Source organism: Ascidia mentula, chromosome 8, assembly GCF_947561715.1.
Source record: "Ascidia mentula chromosome 8, kaAscMent1.1, whole genome shotgun sequence".
Lineage (NCBI taxonomy): Eukaryota > Metazoa > Chordata > Ascidiacea > Phlebobranchia > Ascidiidae > Ascidia > Ascidia mentula.
Genome location: NC_138573.1, coordinates 149,418 through 170,165, shown reverse-complemented (window position 1 = coordinate 170,165; position 20,748 = coordinate 149,418). Strand labels below are relative to the sequence as shown.

Genomic DNA, 20,748 nt, shown 5'->3' with positions numbered 1-20,748 from the left:
CCACGTAATTTAAACAAGCAATACCAGCTGACAACAAATGTGAAAATCCCACTTAATAATAGTTGAGTTATTGGTAAAACGTGACCAAATGGAATTCGAAAACCTTAAATTAGAGTAGTTTGGGTAGCGAGTTGATAGCATTGTTGGAACCAGAGATTGACAGCAAGTTTGGAACCAGAGACAAGTTTGGAACCTGAGATTGGCAGCAAGTTTCCCTCCCGGTCGTCACCACACGAAGTTGATGCGGCGCGAAATAATTAGAAGGTAAGTTCAAGTTTCCACACTGAGATTCTCAATTGAATTTGAAAAGTGAATTGTGAAAGCTGGGAGATCGTTGTGTTCAACACCTTTGGGGTGTAGCGACTTTGCTTTGACAATTATGTAGAATTGAGAATATTTTTGACCTGACAAAATATAAAAAATCCTTTTTCGCACACTTGCTATAATTAACGTGGAGTGTCAACAACAGCTTAAACGTAACAATGGTTCGATGCCGAACACGTCGAGAGAATAATGTGAGCGGTTGAAACCTTCAATCACAAGGCGACGTAATTAACTTAATGGCGAGGAATCCAGACAGAAAAAAGGTTTCGCTGGGAAAGTTTGTTTGTTCCAAGTTTTCCTTTAAGTTTTAGCAGCCACCACTCCATGAATGAGTCAGGGTTTAAGTTTAGTTTGTCCACAGGAAGACGTCTTTGTAAAGGAGGAATAGTTCGGACCTGTAGAAAGATTTTCGGATTTCCCGAAACTGTTCCAGCAAATGACTTCCACGGATATTACCATGACAACGGTGGCTTTTCATATCTCTGCCAACTTTTCGGAAGCAAACACAACCGCAGTTATCGAGTAAGTTAACGATTTGTTGAAAATATTTATACCTTGAAAGAGTTTGTAGAGTTTTTTTATGTTTATTTCAGTCTATACGAAAGACCATTTAGTGACAACGAGATCCTCATAGTTGCGGTCATTCTTATTTTCCTCGCGGTTGTCGGAATATTCGGGAATGTGGTTACGATAGCCGTGATATTTTCCACCAAGGAACTGAGGTTTGTTATAAATAATCAAATAAGTGTAAAGATCTGCTAAATGCAACATGAAGATACAACTTTTTTAACTTCCGCGTAAAAATAAAAGTATTTTGTGGCCATCTGTGTTCCTGCATCCGGTGAAAATTTGGTTTCCAGCATTCTTGGCAATTAATAGTGTTCACATTCACCAAATTAACAAGAAGCAATAAACGATAACTTACGGAGCAGCAATTAAAAGATAAGCCTGACCACTCCGGCTGCTGCGAGGCTATTATTAACTCGACCAACCCGTGCACGTCTAGTCACGTGCAGGATTCCCGCAATGTAATTGGCGGTTGTCAAAAAGGTGACATTGAGATAGATTAACGTGACGAGCGTCGACCACCAAGAATGACAATGCGCTTTCCCTGTGTAGTGAACCGGTGTATCAAAAGTGCGTTACCATCCAACATTTACCTTCTTGTAGGTCTATATTTGAGATCTTCATTGTAAGCTTGTGTGTCTCCGATCTATACTCGGCGATTATTAGTCCCCTGTTGCTGTACAGAAGAACTTGGGGCTTTGATCAATGGATGCTTCCAAATTTCTTCTGCAAAGTAAGTTTCGAAAATCTTTACAAAGCTTTGTGTCTTTATGACCGAATCGGGCATTGTCATAATTAGAATATAATACGTCATACCAGAACCCGTAAGTGTTAAAGTAGCCTCTGGTGTTCAATCGACAAAATAATATTATTACAGTTAAGCTCTTATCGTGTCGGGTCACAGTAGAACATCCTACACTTAAAAAGGCACCTCCCTTCCTTACAATGTTAAAAACACCGAAAGTGCAAAAGTAGAAAGAAAATTTAGTCACGTTTAAAACCTCAAGAGGGGAGAATTAACGCTGCCACCTGCGGGTCAGACGGCTGCTGTTTAATATCCACTTTATAAGTGGTTAATTTGACGAACGGGAATGTTGAAGACTTTTAGTCGGAGTGAATCAAGTTTTTTAAGTAAACATAATAAGTTAAGCCACAACATTACACAAGGTTGTGTTGCAAACCATTGTCCCGCGTTCACATTCACACGGTTTGCAAATTGATCGACAACAAAAAAGGGACAGGGAAAAAGATGTTATTTATTTCTAGGTCAATATCTGACAGCCCTCATTATAAAAATTTGACCAATGTTTTTTGTAGTCTTTGACTTTATACCAAAGACGATTCCTTAAACCTGTATAGATGTTGTGTGAAGTGTGCCTTGAACTTGTGTAGGGGTGATTTTGACTGGGCAAGCTGCAATGTGCTGCCAACACACATACATGTATTCCACCTTCATCCTACACTTTATATGGCAATTTGCACATCCTTCTTCCAACAACGACCTTACAAGTTAATTACAAAACGTTTTGTTCCAGTTTTACTGGGCTTCGGATCTGTGGACCTCTTACGTCACAGCTGCACACATTCTGTCTTTCGCACTTCTGCGCTATGTCTCCATCAAGTGGCCACATAAAATTTCCAGGATCAAGAACAAACATATTTCTGTATGTCGGATGGAGTATATCATCAGTGCTACTTAACCTATTTTTTAAATTAAAAAAACTATGTCAGGTGTACATCCTACTACTGTGGCTAATCACTTTCCTGGGGGGGTTTGTTCCCTTTGCTATTTTCATGGAATCAGCCATCCGTGACCGAACCAGCTCACACGTGACCGCCAAATGGCCAGCTTGCACATGCGCTGAAGAATGGTTAGTTATGTTGTAACAAATACGTTACAGTAGGTTTGGTAAAAATTGTGAACTTTATGAACATTGTTTAAACAGTTAGTGAAAGGATTCAAATAAATCCAAACCGTTAACAGAAATCTCGCTTTAAATTATTGAGGTTTTTGGAAATGTTCCTTAAAGGTTTGGTATTATTCAACATGTGACCAAGGTTTTTGTATTGTCTAGGGTGAATCACTGTCGTTGGTATTCCTCTGTTGGCTACCCTGTGTTCTTTTACCTTCCGTCCGTAGTTATAATAGTTACATCTGTTGTGATCGCCGTTACTTTGTGGAAACGAAAGTTGGAGGGAATTCGTGCACGAGCACGCAGACCCAAGACAGGTTGTTAACAAATATGATTTAAAAAATCCACCAACTTTTATCACGTCACCTTGACGGCTACAGCAGAAAGTTTTTACAAAAATATCTTGCACTACTATCCGAAATATTTAGTGAAATAAGTTAATCCCTTTTTTTACTAAAAAGACCAAACACAACTTAACTGATTACAATATGCAGCCTTTAACTGACGTTTCGGAGCAGAGTTCGCAGAGTTTGTTGATTGCCTGAAGTAAAGTTGCTTGGAAATTACGATTGCATGCCTAACATCTGAAGTGAAGACAGTTTTACCCATAAACAATGTTCTGTTAAAAAATAAAGTGAAATTTAACTTTTTATGACCAATTTAATAGGAAGAAATCTTCGTTTATTCATGTCGGTAACTTGCTTTAAATCAACACCTTTACAAACAGATAACAGAGATGGAGCAAAAGAGCGACAGGCAATATTGCAATTATTCCTTATCGTCAGTTCTTACATTGTGGGTTACGTCCCTTTCACAGGTATTTCCCAACTATAGTTTTATACCACATAATATTTTCTCTTGAAAATTAAATTGAGCTGCTACGTTCAGATCCATTAGTTGATTAAATCTTTACATCTTACCTTATTAGCCTACGCCTTTTACACACAAAGCGTACGGAACACAGGAAATGCTGGTTTGCGAGTTGATTGGATCTTTGGTTTGTCTCATTACATCTGCATGAGGGTTTCCGAATGTCTGAATCCTCTTTTCTACAACATTGGTTCAACGTAAGTTAATCCACCATCAGTTTGCAACACAACCATTTGCTTCGCTTTAACAAAATGTTGCACTGGTTTAATTGTTCTAAAATGGCTAGGGTTCGTTTGCGTGTCATAATTATATTTATGACGTCAATAATGAAAATAATGAGCTGTCTGCAGCCCACATAAATCACATTATTGGCTACACTTTGCTTGTCAATAATGTTGTTTATCTTTGTTAAATACAAAGAAAAATCGACAATGAAAAACTGCAATGTTACAGAGGGGTTCTGCGATAGTTGTAAACGGTGGCGGAAATCCCTTCCATAAACGTGAAAGTCGCCTTCAAGTTGTGCTCTTGCGCACCAGTGTAGCACAACATGTCCACTCTAACCAGTTAACTTCTCTGGCTTAGTCTGTATGAGCAGCAGCCATGCAGGACATATGTCCAACTTGTCAGAAGAAAGCGGATTATCCTGCTTCATGGTTGTAATCATCGCATTATACATAATGACTTCTTTTAACTTTGTAGGAAAATGCGCACAGCCACCAAAACGTTCTTCGCCAGATCTTCTTGCTGCCGAAATACCACATCTGCTGCATCTGATAAACCGAATAACAGCTCAAGAATTTCTACATTTGGTTCCATTTCTAAGAAGCAAGAAGACACCGGAAACTCAGGGAGCTTTGACGAGCCAGTTATACACGATGAGAGACCTTTGTAAAGCGGATATATTGGTCACTCTTTACAAAGTGTATGACATTGCTGGTTTTAACGATGTAGAAACAAAACTTTCTTTACATATTGCTGAATTTGTGCGCCAAACGTTAAAAAAACGCGTCGCTTTTCACCAGGTAAATAAAAGTTTGGGAGCAAAACAAGTTCCAAGTGACAGCAATTCTCTTTATTGGAAAAACAGTAAAGAAACAGCTAAGAAGGTAGAAAACTTAATATTTAATCAAGCAACCACTATTCGTATGTATTGTCATGGGCTTTTTGAGCCTAAATGCAGGGGCGACGCGCAAAGAAGTTGGGGACCACTGAGTAAACCTTTGGATGTTGTTTTTTGCTTGCAAAAAATAAAAACAGTTAATGTGCAAATGCAATATGGAAGCAGAAAAATCTGGTTTACAATAAAAGGATCAGCTTTTATCCCAAATAGGCGGAAAGAAATTTTAGTTGGAAAAAATTACAAATTATTTGTTACTTTCATTCGAATTAATCGAAGATTTGAATTTACCGAATTCGAAGTAAACGATGTTTATTCACAAAAGAGTTTTTGATGGCAGGGGGGTGCACAACGTAATGCGAAAAAAAAGTGGCCTTGTGTCGGAACTGGTTGGGAACTTTGTTCGTGATCGGTTGCAACGAAAAGGATAGGAAGCTAGTAATGTTTCCAACGAACCAACCAATGTCGTAGCGAACGTGACAGGCCCTTCTGTGTTCCCCAGATATTATCCCGGCACATTTGAGAACATTCATAATTAAAAAAAATATATGTATATTTATATCTCTACTACAACACATATTATAACACAATATTTTACTTAATTATATTGCTTGATTTTTTTCAACTTATTTTTAAACACTTTCGCGACATTTGCTTGCGGAACATCGGCAAGACGTTGTGTCAACACATGTGGGGTTAACGTTGGCGCAGAGGGAAGAGTTGTAGCCATAAGGAAAGCATTTGTGCATGCCTGTAATTGGTCATGAGTTCGCCGTAGACTTCTGTAAACTGGTGGTAAACCAAATTGTTGGGCTTGTCTTTATAATATTTTCTGTTACTCGCGTTGTTAGCCTTACACTTATTTAGTAAGGGCAGTCGGACCAAAACATTTTTGCAACTGGTTCTTTAGCAGAGTTGGTGTTTATCTAATGTTGCAGGAAAGTCGCAGATGTTTATGTTTTATTGATGATATTGAACAACTAATCATGTTGATTTCTTTGACAGATCTGATAGAACCCTTGTGTTTGAGTCAAAATCTTACAAAACCATACAGTAACAAAGGACTTTTTAAGAATGTTTTCAAGTGATGTTGCAAGCAAAGTGTAAGCAGCAAACCAAAGTACCAACCCCGAAAAGACATATCGGTATATTTTCTTGGTTGTTTTGCATGCAATATGTTTGTTCCTAATTAACATGTTTCAGCAGACAAATTGAGTCCAGTGGCTGATAAAGAACTTGGTTGGTCTAACATGGGGTAAGCCACATTTAATTTATATTACTTATTGCTACATCCACAGTTGGCATCTACTTTATTTAGTAGCATAAGTGTTTTGCAACAAAATATGTGTTTTAGGTCGCAGAGGTTGCATTTTAACCCACCAAACAAAAGAAATAATAGAAGTTTAGTAAATAGCACTTCCAGTGATCCAATCACGCCACAACATGAAGAAAATATTGCCGCTTTGTTTGATGGTACAGTATGACTGATTATTTGCCACAGCACAAGTAACTATCCTAACCTATCTTTCAGAATGGGACAAAGTGAGGAATGAATTTAATCGACCAGAACATGCAGATGGTATGCTGTATAGTTTTTTTATAGTTAACTGCAGACTCATTTAAAGCATTATTACTATGTGCATTATAGATAAATACTCAAGATAATAATAGGATAATATATTAGTTTGGATGGCTAATGATTTATGATTATTCTGTTATCAGAAAATCAACGCTATGTTGTGGAATATGTCGAGAGAAATCCCAACCAAAGCTTACAAAGTACGTAAAGTCTGTTTTTTTAAATCGTGCTTCTCGCTTGTTTGTGAATCTATACTGCCACCCAGTGATTGTTGAAACAGTTTTGGTAAGTTTGTTTCATAAAATCTCTCTTTGTAGATTTTCGACCGTTTGATCTGGAAGAGTTTTGGGGCCAAAAGCAACTCCGGAATGTTAAATGACAAAAAAATTTTAGTCCTACTTTTTCTAGCTGGATTTTACCTTATTTTATTGGTCTTTGTTTGCAATTCACTAAAGCGTGCTTTTGGTTCAAGTACAGTGAGTAACATTGTAGTAGGTTAAATGCTGGAAGCCAAGAACTTACTGCCCCCACCCGTAACATCTAAACTTCTTCATATTTATTGTCTGGTTGCGTTGAAATAAACCAGATTTCCTTTAAAATTGTGTTCATTGCAAGAATGGAACATTTTACTTGAGTTAGTTTGTCAACAATGTTTCGGATGAATTGGAACAATCTGGGAAGGCAAAATATACAATCATGGTCTGATTAAGATTTTCGGTCAAGATAATTGGTGGATTTTACATTTTCATGTTCCTTTGGCCCGTTTTTGTAAACAGGGTCAATTTCAAAATTAAGATACAAAATTCATAAATAAAGACAGTTTGTTTTTTCTTGCTGGATTTCCAACAAAAAAAAGAACAAAATATTACGGCATATTTTTTACATTAGTTGGTTATAAAAAATCGCAGGTTGATAATTTTTAAAGTATTTAATATTGCACAATAGCTAAAACTGACGGTAACAATGCAAGGTGAAATAATTACAAAACTTGTGGAAGTTATTTTTATATCATATGAGTTTTGCAGCTCGGTTGAGAAAATCTTTGCGACAGAAATGTTACGGTGTGGTCATAACTTTAAAACAATCTTTTTGTCTGGTGATAAAATTGACGAGTCCATCTCACTCACTGGAAGAACGCTCATAAGATGAGGCCTAAAGATGTAAAAACTTTTATCTTCACACTTCATTTCCTTACCAACAATACAACAAATCAAAATGAAAAAAATTAAACTGAGTTTAAATGCTGACTTCACCTTATTTGTCCAGCATCAGCCTTCTTGAGAACATCATCGAAAACATGAAGGACAATATTTTGTCGATATGTCGATAACAACAAAGCATCCGGGCACATTTGTGCCAATGTGGAATTTTTAATATGGAGAAGTTGAGAATCTGGTGGATCAATCTACAAATAATCAGTTTGCAATCACTTCAATGTAAATAGATTGATGTAAAACTTGAAACCTAAAGCATAAACACTGGAGTGTCTTCAATTGTTAAAAATGTTAATGATTTTTATGAGATAAGGATATTAGTAACTGTGTATAAGCTGCAGACAGATGGCCACTGTTTCGACCTAAAAGGTCTCATCAGTGCAGCTGGTGTGACTATCAGATGACTTTGCTGACCGAACGGCCAAACAAAGACTTCCACTTTGTGGTGACTATACAATCACTGTCATCCGTTGGGCACTAAACTAGGTGCAACCTTACGGAGCAAACAAGGATATTAGTAAGTTTACCTGTAAATCATGTTGTTGGGTAACCCACCTACTGGAGATTGCAAGGCAAGATAAAATGTCATGCTTCATTGGTTTTGTCCAATCACGTTCGTCAGATTCAGTAAAGTTTGGTAATGCTTGAAGAAATTATATTTATTAAGAAATACTTTCCATGTAAGTTGTCTATTAGAAGGTTTTTATCAGATGAAATGCATCGCAGGTTTTACCTCCACTGTCAACAATACAGTCAATGCCCATTCCACCAGTCTCATCCAGTATAACATTCTTCATAAACTGATGACCTTCCAGAGTTCGTTCAACATCGAGGGACATCGTCCTGAGAAGTTGGGCTTCTTCCCCCCCACTTGTTGTGACAAAAACTTTTGCCTTCCAACAAATCGCAAGTTGTGTGGCAAGAACTCCAAACGGCTACAAAAGAAATAAGAAGGTTTTAAACATTGCCATTACTTTATTACGACTCTTATCAAGTTTTGCTATGGATGATACTCAAAAATTTAAGATTTAACCATTTATTCAGTAACCACTAAAACAAGTGTAACATACAGTTGCAGCATTGCATATTAGTAACGTTTCATCAGATCTGAGTCTCCCATGGTAATATAAGGCATTGTAAGCTCTCAATCCATCCATGAGACAACTTGCAGCAACTTCCCATGCGAGCGATGGAGGTTTCTTAACTATTCAACAAAACATCAACTACAGTTTAACGATAGCACATAATATCAGTTTGGCAAGATGTACCTAGTGAATATTCTGGTAAAGTGCATACACCATTTTCAAGGTCAAAATATTCACTCAAGGGCAAAACTCCACAAACTTCATCCCCAGGTTTTAATCTCCTCACAGCTTTTCCAACTGTAAAGTTTAGTTAGGATGTTGATTAACACAATGAGTGTTTCAGCCTAAGCATAATCAGTAAAAAGTATGAGTGTTTTTAAACATAATATCAGCTTATGTGTCAAACACATCATATTTACACAACAAACAAAATCTACCATGTGTGACGATCCCTGCCACATCCCTGATGACAAAGTCATCTTTGTAACTGCTCGAAATATATTTTTTTAATGTCGGATCCAAAAGTTTTTCAACGCTGCAAGATTTCACAGTGAAGGTGACCTCCAAAATCCTGTCTTCCTCTTTCATGTTAAAACACCAAAAATCTAAACAATTTTTTAACACATTTTATGAACAAAAACTGATAAAGATAGTTTAGTTTTCCAAGGTAATGTGGTTTGCATAAAAATGAAGGGGATATCTTACCTCATTAATGCTGGTCTGGATAATTTCTGCACAAGCTTTTTTTACAACTTTAAAACAGTATATTTGCTACACCTATGAAAACAACAAGGCACTTTATTTATTAACATGTTACATTGTGTAATCTCATGCATTTTAATCACCTTGGCCAAAAAGCTTAAAATACTCTTTTGCATCAAAATACAATTAATCTCTTATTTGCAATACTAGTACATATGAAACAGTTAAAAAAGGAAAATAGCACTTGTACGACATAAACATGATTGCTTTGCATAATTTGTTTGTTATTTAAGAATCATACTTGTTTATAAATAGTACCATACAAAAAATTTGTTAACATCTGGATAAAAATGAAAATAAAGAAGGGCACCACCAGATTTGTTCGAATCAACCAAGTCTCACAATCTCAGTTCGCACCAAAATAAACCACACAAAAAGTGCAATACAACAAAGCAGAGGGCAGTGGACACAAAATAATCTGCATTAACAAACTCATTTCCTGCAAAATATAAATTCAACATATGTCATGAATTCAAAGAGGAAATGCATACTCAGCATAGCAGGAAAATATAAAGATCACTCGTAGTTTGGGTTGAAAGTTTAACATATATCACAACTTGTATTAATAACTTCCGTAGTTAAATTCCACACAGACTGAGAGATATGTGGTTTCCTCGGTTAAAACTGTTTTTCCCAACATGGTTAATATCGTATTATAAACTGCATGAAAGTTTTTCCGAACCTAAGGCAGTGACAAACATAAGCATAGAAAGAACAACAACAAGTGGTGGGTGATACCAAAAAGTTATAAAATATTTAACAAATTTGTGAGTTGCAAAGAATTGTGAATAATAATAAGTACAAAATAGCACCAACATACAATAAACCGTTATTATGTCAATTATATACAAAACAAAAAGTGTGAATTTTTGCAAATTACAGTTGAAATTTCATGACCTTCATTTTTCTTCTATCTTTACAGATTTTATTGATGTCTGGGAATTTTCACTGGCTGTTGAGTAACTTCCTACAGAACTTTGTTGACTGTCACGCGGTAACAATGGAATTTCATCGTCTGGGTAACACGTTGACTGTAAATTACAAATAATATATTGTATCAACATATGTCGCTGTTGTGGCACAACATCCCTATACCATCGTTTTGATAAAAATTATCTTAAAGTCCCGAACTTCAAGACATTTCCTACACAATTTAAAAATTTTTCACGTCCTCAACCTTGAAGTTCTCTACCTGATGGTCGTTGTGTCGTGGTTGGACGTTTTTTACTTGAAACGAAAGCGCAAACGTTCTGATAAAGTTTGGCATCATGTCAAGATGTAGCGATCCCTCCTCCACCTCTCCTGTATCCATGCTCTTCCATGTGATGAAGACTACTCCCAGGAAGGAGAGAGTACATCCAAAGAAGAACATGAGAATATTTACTCCAGGAAGATCAAAAAACTCCTGATAAAAACATTTTCATTTGCTTGACAACCAACAAAGTAAACATTGCAACAAATTTAACAAAATCAATTTGACCTTGGTCATAAATTGTGATTTTCTGTATTTTGCAAAAAAGCAGATTAACACAAGCAACATAATTGCAATTGTTAAAATATTGGTTTGTTTCACAAACCTGGTAAAATATTGCTCCAGCAAGAATTGCACTAATGGTGAAAAGAACAAAGTTGATTGGGACGACTGTGGCAATATCATAGTTGGCCATTGCTTGGTTTAAATATTTCACCTGAAGAAATGTTATTTACATATTATGTGTGCTCATAACGAGAAATAATGCACTACAATAATATGGTCAAGTTTTAAGCAACAAAAACAGGAAATTACATGAGTTACACAAATTATTTAAATAAGTTCTGACTGATTTCACCAAATAAACAAACTCTATGTAAAAGTATTTAATGTTTTCATGCGACTCTCAATACAATAAACATAGTTGAAACTTTTACCTGCACAATAGTTGTAATTGCCATGACGAACAGCATGAAGTAAAAGATGAAATAAACAAGTTGGCTGATTCCTGTCAAACAACAGAAAATTGTTAATGGAAATATGTTATACAAATTATTTTGTGCTAATTGCAGTTTCCCAACTTTAAATATTTGATATATTTCGCATCAACATTCTGCATACAAATGTTACCTTCAACTGTAATAGTTAACATTCCTGAAACAGCTTTTGCTGAAATGACTGTGAAGGATCCTAGAATCGCCACCACAAGTAGATGTAACATCACACTATGCTTTTTATGAGGTTGTCTCGACCGAATGTATAAGAGAAGCACGAGAACAATTACCTGAATATAGTGTAATGTATAACCGACAGGGGCAATCACTGATTTAATTCATTTGAGCTTTGGAAAATGTTACTGTGCAACAAGCAATTGCAAACTTGCACCAAAATTCTTACCTCAATAACAACATAAAGAATAAATTGCCAGTTGCCAAGTTGGTTTGTGATTTGGATTGCATTCAGAATCTTGTCTTTTTGTTGGGAAAATTCAACAATCAAAAATCCACCAACAAGAGCAAATGTGGCACCAAACATATCTTGCATTCTCAAAGCTTCATTGTTAAATATAACTGCAATGGCTCCATTTGCAATAACAGCAACACAGCCTAAATACATAAAAGCTTTGAATATAATCATTTATTTTTTTCCAAAAATGTTTACATAGAAAATCATGTGATTTTAAAGCTATTAAGAATATTGAGGTCTATAAAACCCAATCACTCACTATATTATTTGCACATTCATCTTTCTGTGTTGTTTAATATCTCTTACCTAGCGGTGCAACAACAGATGCTGGTGCAAATCCATAGGCAACAAAATTACCAATTTCACCGAAAACCATTAAAATTATTCCAATCCACCAAGTGCCAGATCGTAAATAACTTCCTGGGCCACAAAAGCTACTTTTTGTATCAGATTCTTGATCCAATGTTGACAAAACTTGGAGTCGCTTCCGGTGGGCATATTTCTGAATATTAATTTATCAATAGTCCAAGTAATTGGTGTGTATTAGTATGAATAGAAATGCCAGGGATAGTTATTTGTTAGGTGTCGAAGTACTCAAAAAAATTTCAGATTTTACTGCATGTAAAAACTTAATTATTTTTGCACCATTGCATGAAATATTACAGTGTTACTTTTGCATATTGATGTTATCCAACCTTTTCAATTGATTAAAACAATTTCATACCTGAATATTAAGGGAAACAGCAATTAAGAAGTTTCCAATTAGCGCAAGACTTATTCCAATTTTATAGTGTTCTGATGGTGAAAGAAATTCTGTTGGGCCTGAAAATAAAAAAATTCCATCAGCCCAAAATCTTAAGCAACTACAAAGATGTTGTAGTTTTGCAAAGGTATATTAATTACGATTGCGTTTCTAGATATGCCAAATACACATAACAATTTCACCTGGCGTGACTGTGCTATCCGAATAATTCATCCTTCACAATAATCTTCATGATATTTTGTTGCTTTCTTGGAAAAAAAACAAAACCACCGCGACAGCAACGTCACAGACATATGATTTCTGTGTGATATGACTGTTTCTTGTGCTGATTTCTATAGCATACTGATAATTACCACTTGCAGAACAGTAAACTAACGTTTATATGTTTTTTTCTTCAACAGACATTCACAGAAAGAATTGTCTGCGCAGTCGAAACCTCCCGCGCATTACAACACCCTGAAATTAGAATTACAACACCCTGAAATTAGAATTATTAAAAAATAATTTGGAATCTCCTTGGCACAATGCCCAATCCTCCAAATACGCTAGTAAATACCACCACTTGTAGGTTTGAACGCTTAGCAACCAACCTAGTGACTCAGGCCAAAAGTAGCAGATACTGACAAATGTTAGCAAAGACATTCATCAAAAACGAAGGTGAAAATGAGTGATTCAAAAAAAAATCTGTTCATGCACTCATTGCTACAAGGAAAAATTTTGAACCTAATGTTAAATGTAGATGTCTATACGCATTACATAGCCAGTAAATTTTCAGTTAGAAATTGAAGTCAGTCAAAAATTGACACAAGCCCACATTTAACAACAATAGCCTACAAAATCTTAGTAATAATTTGTATCGGAACTCTTTTTATAGGAACAAAATCTGAAAACACAAATAGTATTGGGTGCGGGTGAACATTCATATTCATTCGTTACCAACAACAACTTTGATGCGTTTGAAACGAAAATAAAAATCGACACTGTTCCACAGTAACCAAGAAGTGCAAAAAAGAAACAGCCATCGCAATTAATAATAATTGTCCACTGTAGTATTGTGTGAACACATTGACTGTGTTGAAGAGTTTTATTCTGTTCGAAACACCAACAATTAAACAATCTCATAACAATGATCCGCTATTCTTGAACCTTTTTGAGTTTCATAACCATCATTGATACGTCACAATCAACATGATTCTCTATCTTCTCGACCCTCTGTCAATCCTTTGATGCAAACAAAAACACCGCGAGCAACGCGCAATTTTCCTTTGTGACCTCACAACGGACGCGGTCGGTGCAAGTTCTCGACTTCAGTAATGAGCGGGGGTTGATGGGGAGTCCCCGAAGAACCCCAATCTCCAAGATTATGTGGGTAAGTTGCCGAGAGCCGGTGAGTAAGTTTATGTGTGATGCTGAAACCACTGTTGCTATCCAGCTGACTCATCACTGCCAACACTTGTCTTATTTTGTGAAAATAAACAACACAATTACAATCAGAATTATCAACAAAAAATCAGAAACATTTTCACACGTTTTATTTTTGTTTTTGTTTCAAATTTGGCATTTTTTGTTTGATTTTTGGGTCTTGTGTAAAATTGTCATCGCCGTTTTTTTATTAATTTGATTACAACCGGAAATTCTCGAGTATTCTAATACCTGTGTAAGGGTGGAACACAGTCAACAGTTTGGAACTTCCCTCTTGTTGAAACAACATTGGATGTATCGGCACAGTCGAACTTTATGTGGACTCCATTTTCAGGATGACGATTCTCAACAACCACCATTAGCCCTCCCCAGCCACGGGCAAGGAAGTAACACGTGACCCCCTCCCTGATCTGAGCGAGAGTTAATATGGTTCGAATAAAACATGAACACAGTGACGATATGTGGCCGATAACATGAACACTGATGTTGTCATCACTTACTGCAGTCGATGCCAACCAACAAAGTTTCATGTTTAATATGTACATGATGATATTCTCAAATGTACACGCACGCATTACAACTCACAGGTTTTTCTTCTCCTTCCTTGATGGCAAGCTGGATGACGACATCGGCTAAAACCCCAGCAACTCGACGCTCAACAAATGATATCAGTTTGCTGCTGTGCAAAACCAGTACGTACTCAGGTAAATTGCTTTCATCGACCTCTGGAACAATTCCTACAATGTGGAGAAACAAAATGACGTTTTGGAACCGGTTTAATTTGTTCAATAATTAACAACGGTTGGCCCAAATCTGACACAGAAGCAATCTGAATAAATTTAACAATTCTATTGTTTAGAATCAAACCTTGATTACTGATGAAGCCTGACACCCAGTGGTTGAAAGCGAGACAAACAACAAGATATTCTCCTGGATTCAAGAAACAGGAACACGACAAATATTTCTTCACCTTAAAGAGAGCAAAGATATTCAACTTTTATCCAAAACCTGATGAAATATAAACACACCTGCCGTCGCCCACAAGCCACTAGAGGTCCCACTGTACACCTTCCGTTACGATCCACACCAGTGTTGAAAATGCAGATGCAAGTATCGACCGGGTGTTGGCTTGAACCTTCCTGTGTTCTACACAATTATGTTCAAATATGGAGGTTAAAGTTTACTTTCAATACAATATCCAAGTTGAACACAATGAAATTAGTCGACAACATACCTTGATATTTGTTGAAACAATCCAAGTTCGATCTCACTATATTCTTCCACAGTGAGAAGATAAGCTTTTAATTCTTGTTGGGCAGATCCAGGAAACCTCCCCAAAACCCTTGTTTCATTCCAATCCCTGTTGTAAATCTTGCAAACATCCACGCTGTCGAAATACCTGCAACACAAAATTATTCGTTTCCAATCAAATCATGAATATAATGGCACATGTATCCCAACAATATCACATATTTGAGTTTTTTTGGACAGTTGTTCTAAATCTTCACCTCCCAGCCCACTTTTCTTGGCATTTTGTTTAGCAGACAACTTTTATCAAATGCATCACTTTTTACTATTATGATTTTTGATATATATGAGTGAGGTCTTATAGAAGAGTATTCACCCTTATGATATAATTTAAATTAGAATGGGTCCATACAAAGTTTGGGGTTTGCAACTAACTTATCTGCAATAACATGCTTTGCCACCCATCGGAAACAAATTCTCTGACTACTATTTAGGATTTGTACAACATTTGGACAAAACATGAACGTTATCAAAATTAGCAATCCACAAACTTCATCATGTCTTGAAATGACATCCAAAACGTCCCTCCCTCTCCTCCATAAGGCTGCAGTCTCCTCTTCAGATGAGGATTCTGACTCCACAGAGAAGAGGAGTCTGACCAATCACCTTGCCATGAAAATAACCCCCACGGATTCCGAAGTTGAACAAGTCTGTGAAAATATCCTGGTTTACCTCCCTAAAAAATTCTTCATTCATTTATAATTTGATTCAAAATTTCCAATGAAAAATAAAACCAAAATACATGAGTTTTTGCTGTTTTTCAATATTACAACAAGGAACAAGGAAAAGGAATTAATGTGAAAAAGTGAATTATCCCACCAACTTTCCACACCTTACAAAATCCCCAGAAGAAAGATTTTCCTCTTGTATCCTGAGGACACTATAAGCATGACGTGGTCTCAACCCGAGGTTGTGATAATGTCCCTCATCAATATTGAGATTCCCAGCTCCACATGAAGCTCCCATGAGAAACCCAGCTTCCATACAACTCAGCAACCGTGCCCAAATCATCCCCGCGTCGATGTCTTCACTTTCTGGATTGTTACCTGACGAATTTTAATCACACAAACACTAATTTCACACAAACATTTATTTAAACTCAAACCTCAAAACTCCTTTGATGACACTTACTAGATTTACACAGGGAATGTGATTCACAGGGTGCTCCAGTTAATGTAGCTAATCCTTCAATAGATCTGCCAGCCTGTAAAGCTTCATAACATCCATGCAGTTTTGCCAGAGCTTTCTCAATCAAAGGAACCCATAGTTGACCACGTTTTGACTGGACAAAATAAAATAGCAATGGATAATGTCTGTTTCTGAGTGCACAGAAAGTGTATAAAGTTAATACTATTTCTGTGTCCACTTTCTACGTTTCTACAAAAATATAAAAGCTCTGCAGCCTTGGGTTGCCAACCTCATGGATCAGAGCGACAGAATGTTCTTTTACCTAAATTTTTTGACTATGTTTAATTTTATTTAATTAGTTCCAAAATTACACGTGAAAATGCCAATTGTGGGCAATGGTTAATGATTAAACACCGGGAACAAATTATTAGATAAGAATTCAGCTAGAAACCTCCCTTCGCTTACCTGGGAATAGATCAAGCAATTATTCTCATTGCATGGAAGAACATCGTCCACAAACACCGTGTGCCAGATTCCACTTTTGCACAATCGAACCACGTATATACCTTCCTTGTTGCATTCCTGGGTGACCATTACTTTCTTCAGGAGTTCAGGTCGTTCAGAGAGGACGGACAAACCACTGAGGAACCTGGAGGTCATTGAAAGGTTGAGTAACAATATAACAGATGCATAATATACAGGTAAACGGATTCCAAAGGAATATAATGGATTGTTAATTAATATAAATTGCACCAGGTTGGTTTTCTGCCAGATTTAGTTAATGGGTTGTGAATAGCCTGCCTGGATTGGTTTTGATATCCCACCTTTTCATAAATTTTAAAGACAAACCTTTAAGCCCAATTTAGTGACATTACACAACATAGAAAACATATTTACCAGCAGTTTCCAAGCAATCCTTGTTTGATGTCGGAGGGTTTTGGATTTCCTCGGAAAACAACCCATGGGTCGATTCCTTCTCGTTCAAGCTTTTCACAAAAAGTAAAAACTTGAATTACTTAACTCACAACCACTACCCCTATCGCACAGTCACTGATACTTGCACTTTACAGTACAAACATGCGTATGTGATGTGTCCCCAGCCGAGAAGGCCAAATACACAAACAACAGCAAATGACTTTGATGTACAGGCCCAATAAAGTACAATCAAACCCCCCTAATGAGTTGATGGGTCCCGGGTTAATGAAGGAATTTAATCCAAATCAAAAGTTTGGATGAAGAAGTTTTACCTCATACGGCCGTCGCCATTTGTGATTATGATTTCTGTTTTTCAGACTGGACGGAAACATTAGAGAGTTTAAGGTTGGTGGAAATGCATCATCAATAAAGTTATGTCCATTCTGAACAATAAATAACATTAGATATCACCAATCTATGTTTCTTTGATTGCAGGAAATAAAATGCTTGCTTACCTCCCTGCAGTAAGTCTTAATCCTTGCCACATTTACCATAACTCTCCTTTCATCATCTTTCCTCTGGTTCTCCATACTTAAACACTGTAAGCGCAATAATATAAGGCATTTAGAATGTAGAAGTTATAATCTTCTCGTTGTTGATACATTTAAAAATACAGAAGCAGCTTTTATTTTATTATTACAACAATTTTAATCGGAACTTAATTCAAGTTGTGTATAAGCTGCAGACAGATGGCCACTGTTTTGACCTAAAAGGTCTCATCAGTACAGCTGGTGTGACTATAAGACGACTTTGCTGACCAAACGGCCAAGCAAAGACTTCCACTTTGTGGTGACTATACAATCACTGTCATCCGTTGGGCACCAAAGTAGGTGCAACCTTACGGAGAAAACAAGGTGGAAACACTAGAGCCAAGCAAGCTCAACCAATAATGTCTGCAGCTTATACACAATTCATATTATTGGCTCCACATTGCTTAATTAAAGTTATTATTCTATAAACATCACACGGTCTTCAAAATAACTGCAGGAATTATTCATCAATGCGAAAAATAAAATCCAACAACAAATCATTAAATGTCCCTGCACCAAACATCCATATTGGTATAAACACACTCACCACATTAACTGAGTTCTGAAGAGATGAATTCCCACCTGCAGGTTGGTTTAACTCTGGTGTGTTTTCCATGCTGGGGTGCATTATATCCTCTGAGAAACATTTTAACTAATTAGAGTTGGGCATAAGTTTGACCCAGTTAAGCTTGCAACTCTTAACACAGATTAACAAACATCTTTTCTGCATTAAAGTAATGGAAAATGGGGTTTAACAACATGAATAGTTAGTACTACAATGGACAAGCAGTCTGCGACACAATAGGACATGTAACACTGATATACATCGCATATATACACATATATTATTCACAAAAAAAGCAAATCTTTGTGAAGATTTATGTGTTTGTATAATCACAAATTTTAAAGTTATCTTTACATACAAAATGCGCATATTAGTTAATACAAGCAGCAAATAATTAATTGCACTTCAGTCAAACAATTTCATATGTCCAAACTACAGTTAAGTAGTAAACATATTCAGTTTGGGGATTTTTGGGAAATTAGTATTTGTGGGGACAACAAACCCATGTAGACTCACACACAACTTACCAACACCTCTTGGGAAGATCGAACCTTGTGGACAATCCATTTCACAAGACATGCATTTGGTTTCACCCGGTCTGTTTATTGTCGTGCAGTGAGTGCATGTCCAACTACAAAAACACTAATGTTAACGTCTGTTTCAAATTCTTAGTTCCAGAAACAAAACTGATTTTCACTCAGAATTATTTGAGATTCCTAACTTTTAAGTTAAATAACACAAAAATATTGACCAGTTTATTGTTATGCTCGTTCATTGAACTAAAAGTTTTGGCTTCTTTTTATGTTAAACATGTCTACATTAATACATATTCAAAATAACTTTTGTGTGAAAAAAAGTTGTTTATCTTGTAAGGTCGATTAATATGTTAATTTCAGCTGTTTGTGGACATCATCATATTCGAGGAAACAACACAAGCAACTTTTTATTTGCAAATTTATTTTTTCTGTCTTACTTGGGCCTGAAAATTTTGCTCAATGAATTAGAAGATTGTTGGGAAGACAACGGTCTTTTGTTTGTCGAGTTTTGATGTGAGCTTGTTGAAGGGTGAGAGATCGGACCCTCGTCTTCGTGCACAATCTCCATTTCTGGAACTTTATATAAAAAGTAATTGTAACCTTTTAGACTTGATTAAAAGATTAAAAAACAATATAATGAAATCACAACAATCCTGGTAACCTGGTTCACTGAAATGGTTCGTGTAAAATTCCAAATCTGACTGACTTTCCTGAAGCAAACTTTCATTTCGTTCTGGAGGTTGTGGTAGTCTGTTTTCCTCGTCATTACTGATTAAAACAACTTCTCCGTTTGAGTTGCTGTTACGTATCACATTTTCATTGACACCCAAATCTTCAGATTGTATCGGCTGTTCTACAACATCAGTTGCCGGGCCATAAATATCCTCTTCCTCAGAATCATTGTCTGAGAACTCTTGGTCTCCACTGCACGCCCCATGGCAACTCACCATCACTGACTTAAGTTGTTTACATTCAGTTTGAGGGAGGGAACTTGGACTTGGTTGGTTTCCGTTTGCAACAACAATCTCACTGCTTGCTTGAAATGGATTTGATGAACTAGTTGGCTTCACAGACCAGGGGTATGTCGTACTTGGGGGGTAAGCCACACCATTCGGGATGCCAGGGGAGTTTTCGGTGTTTGGAACAACCAACATGTCATCAGGAATTATTGGCATGGATACAGATCTTGGTCCACGACATAATGTGCACTGACTGGTCCTGTCTTCATTGATTAAAGTGCATCTTTGGCATTCCCACATGATGGTGCAACTAGGGCTACCACAAACAACACAATTAGCAATTATGTAACTTTTCATCAAATGTACATAAATGTATACTGGTATTACCAAAGTAAAAATTATATACAGTTCAACCTTTTATTACGACTGTGACAATAGTTTGCCAGTATTGTGACAATCGTAAAAGGTTCAACGATAAATAATTTTGATTTTCTTTACATGAATTAGGTTCTCTACAAATAAATAATCAAATGTTCAATTTAAATGCTACAACGCCGTGTCTTGTACTTTACCTACGACATATCAATTCAACTACCTTACGTAGGGATTTCAAACACTTTTCCTGAGAAGGAAAATACGTCAAACAAATATCAACGTAAAGAGAAAAGACTGGACGATGGGGAATCCCCAC

General features: G+C 36.4%; 4 protein-coding genes across 6 annotated transcripts; 2 read left to right on the top strand and 2 right to left on the bottom strand.

The window, feature by feature from the left end:
* The first annotated feature begins 781 nt into the window (after positions 1-781).
* LOC145910661 (growth hormone secretagogue receptor type 1-like) lies at positions 782-4,569 on the top strand. Its single transcript, XM_082997848.1, has 9 exons — positions 782-846; positions 918-1,046; positions 1,495-1,624; positions 2,427-2,555; positions 2,623-2,762; positions 2,967-3,124; positions 3,547-3,621; positions 3,733-3,871; positions 4,377-4,569. The coding sequence occupies exons 1-9, from the start codon at positions 782-784 to the stop codon at positions 4,567-4,569; spliced, it is 1,158 nt and encodes a 385-aa protein (XP_082853974.1).
* Positions 4,570-5,779: 1,210 nt separating this feature from the next.
* Positions 5,780-6,935, top strand: LOC145910349 (mapk-regulated corepressor-interacting protein 1-like). 2 transcript variants are annotated; one of them, XM_082997437.1, is made up of 6 exons: positions 5,780-5,939; positions 5,998-6,049; positions 6,149-6,267; positions 6,326-6,373; positions 6,517-6,573; positions 6,691-6,935. In XM_082997437.1, exons 1-6 carry the CDS (start codon positions 5,882-5,884, stop codon positions 6,750-6,752), a joined length of 396 nt encoding a protein of 131 aa, XP_082853563.1. In that variant the 5' UTR covers positions 5,780-5,881; the 3' UTR covers positions 6,753-6,935. The 2 variants fall into 2 exon arrangements, with proteins under 2 accessions (XP_082853563.1, XP_082853564.1); XM_082997438.1 differs by having other exon boundaries at positions 6,001-6,049; positions 6,691-6,933.
* A 72-nt stretch (positions 6,936-7,007) lies between these two features.
* LOC145910348 (NIPA-like protein 2) lies at positions 7,008-12,952 on the bottom strand. 2 transcript variants are annotated; one of them, XM_082997435.1, is made up of 10 exons: positions 12,817-12,952; positions 12,596-12,693; positions 12,178-12,373; positions 11,803-12,011; positions 11,536-11,689; positions 11,343-11,413; positions 11,012-11,122; positions 10,627-10,839; positions 9,518-10,465; positions 9,378-9,449 (listed from the first exon to the last, which is right to left on the bottom strand). In XM_082997435.1, the coding sequence occupies exons 1-9, from the start codon at positions 12,845-12,847 to the stop codon at positions 10,334-10,336; spliced, it is 1,215 nt and encodes a 404-aa protein (XP_082853561.1). In that variant the 5' UTR covers positions 12,848-12,952; the 3' UTR covers positions 9,378-9,449; positions 9,518-10,333. The 2 variants fall into 2 exon arrangements, with proteins under 2 accessions (XP_082853562.1, XP_082853561.1); XM_082997436.1 differs by lacking the exons at positions 10,627-10,839; positions 11,012-11,122; positions 11,343-11,413; ... (3 more) ...; positions 12,596-12,693; positions 12,817-12,952 and adding exons at positions 7,008-7,525; positions 7,627-7,778; positions 8,115-8,230; ... (2 more) ...; positions 8,856-8,969; positions 9,110-9,277 and having other exon boundaries at positions 9,518-10,323.
* A 309-nt stretch (positions 12,953-13,261) lies between these two features.
* On the bottom strand, positions 13,262-20,578 carry LOC145910541 (calpain-15-like). The gene is made up of 17 exons (XM_082997699.1): positions 19,760-20,578; positions 19,536-19,674; positions 19,090-19,193; positions 18,545-18,633; positions 17,923-18,006; positions 17,740-17,850; positions 17,390-17,478; positions 16,958-17,141; positions 16,496-16,646; positions 16,197-16,410; positions 15,856-16,014; positions 15,291-15,455; positions 15,085-15,202; positions 14,924-15,026; positions 14,642-14,793; positions 14,288-14,466; positions 13,262-14,091 (listed from the first exon to the last, which is right to left on the bottom strand). The coding sequence occupies exons 1-17, from the start codon at positions 20,412-20,414 to the stop codon at positions 13,908-13,910; spliced, it is 2,880 nt and encodes a 959-aa protein (XP_082853825.1). The 5' UTR covers positions 20,415-20,578; the 3' UTR covers positions 13,262-13,907.
* Between the last annotated feature and the right edge of the window lie 170 nt (positions 20,579-20,748).

What these genes read in the sequence shown, in the direction of transcription:
- LOC145910661 (XM_082997848.1), top strand. Translation starts at nt 782, where the DNA reads ATGACAACGGTGGCTTTTCATATCTCTGCCAACTTTTCGGAAGCAAAC. An exon ending in TGCACATGCGCTGAAGAATG is followed by an intron (nt 2,763 to 2,966) that starts GTTAGTTATGTT and finishes TGTATTGTCTAG; the next exon opens with GGTGAATCACTGTCGTTGGT. An exon ending in GGGTTACGTCCCTTTCACAG is followed by an intron (nt 3,622 to 3,732) that starts GTATTTCCCAAC and finishes TTACCTTATTAG; the next exon opens with CCTACGCCTTTTACACACAA.
- LOC145910349 (XM_082997437.1), top strand. Translation starts at nt 5,882, where the DNA reads ATGTTGCAAGCAAAGTGTAAGCAGCAAACCAAAGTACCAACCCCGAAA. An exon ending in TCGACCAGAACATGCAGATG is followed by an intron (nt 6,374 to 6,516) that starts GTATGCTGTATA and finishes TTCTGTTATCAG; the next exon opens with AAAATCAACGCTATGTTGTG. An exon ending in TCCCAACCAAAGCTTACAAA is followed by an intron (nt 6,574 to 6,690) that starts GTACGTAAAGTC and finishes CTCTCTTTGTAG; the next exon opens with ATTTTCGACCGTTTGATCTG.
- LOC145910348 (XM_082997435.1), bottom strand. Translation starts at nt 12,847, where the DNA reads ATGAATTATTCGGATAGCACAGTCACGCCAG. An exon ending in GGATAGCACAGTCACGCCAG is followed by an intron (nt 12,694 to 12,816) that starts GTGAAATTGTTA and finishes TTTTATTTTCAG; the next exon opens with GCCCAACAGAATTTCTTTCA. An exon ending in CACGACACAACGACCATCAG is followed by an intron (nt 10,466 to 10,626) that starts GTAGAGAACTTC and finishes TGTAATTTACAG; the next exon opens with TCAACGTGTTACCCAGACGA.
- LOC145910541 (XM_082997699.1), bottom strand. Translation starts at nt 20,414, where the DNA reads ATGAAAAGTTACATAATTGCTAATTGTGTTGTTTGTGGTAGCCCTAGT. An exon ending in GAACCATTTCAGTGAACCAG is followed by an intron (nt 19,675 to 19,759) that starts GTTACCAGGATT and finishes TTTTATATAAAG; the next exon opens with TTCCAGAAATGGAGATTGTG. An exon ending in TTGTTTCAACAAATATCAAG is followed by an intron (nt 15,203 to 15,290) that starts GTATGTTGTCGA and finishes ATAATTGTGTAG; the next exon opens with AACACAGGAAGGTTCAAGCC.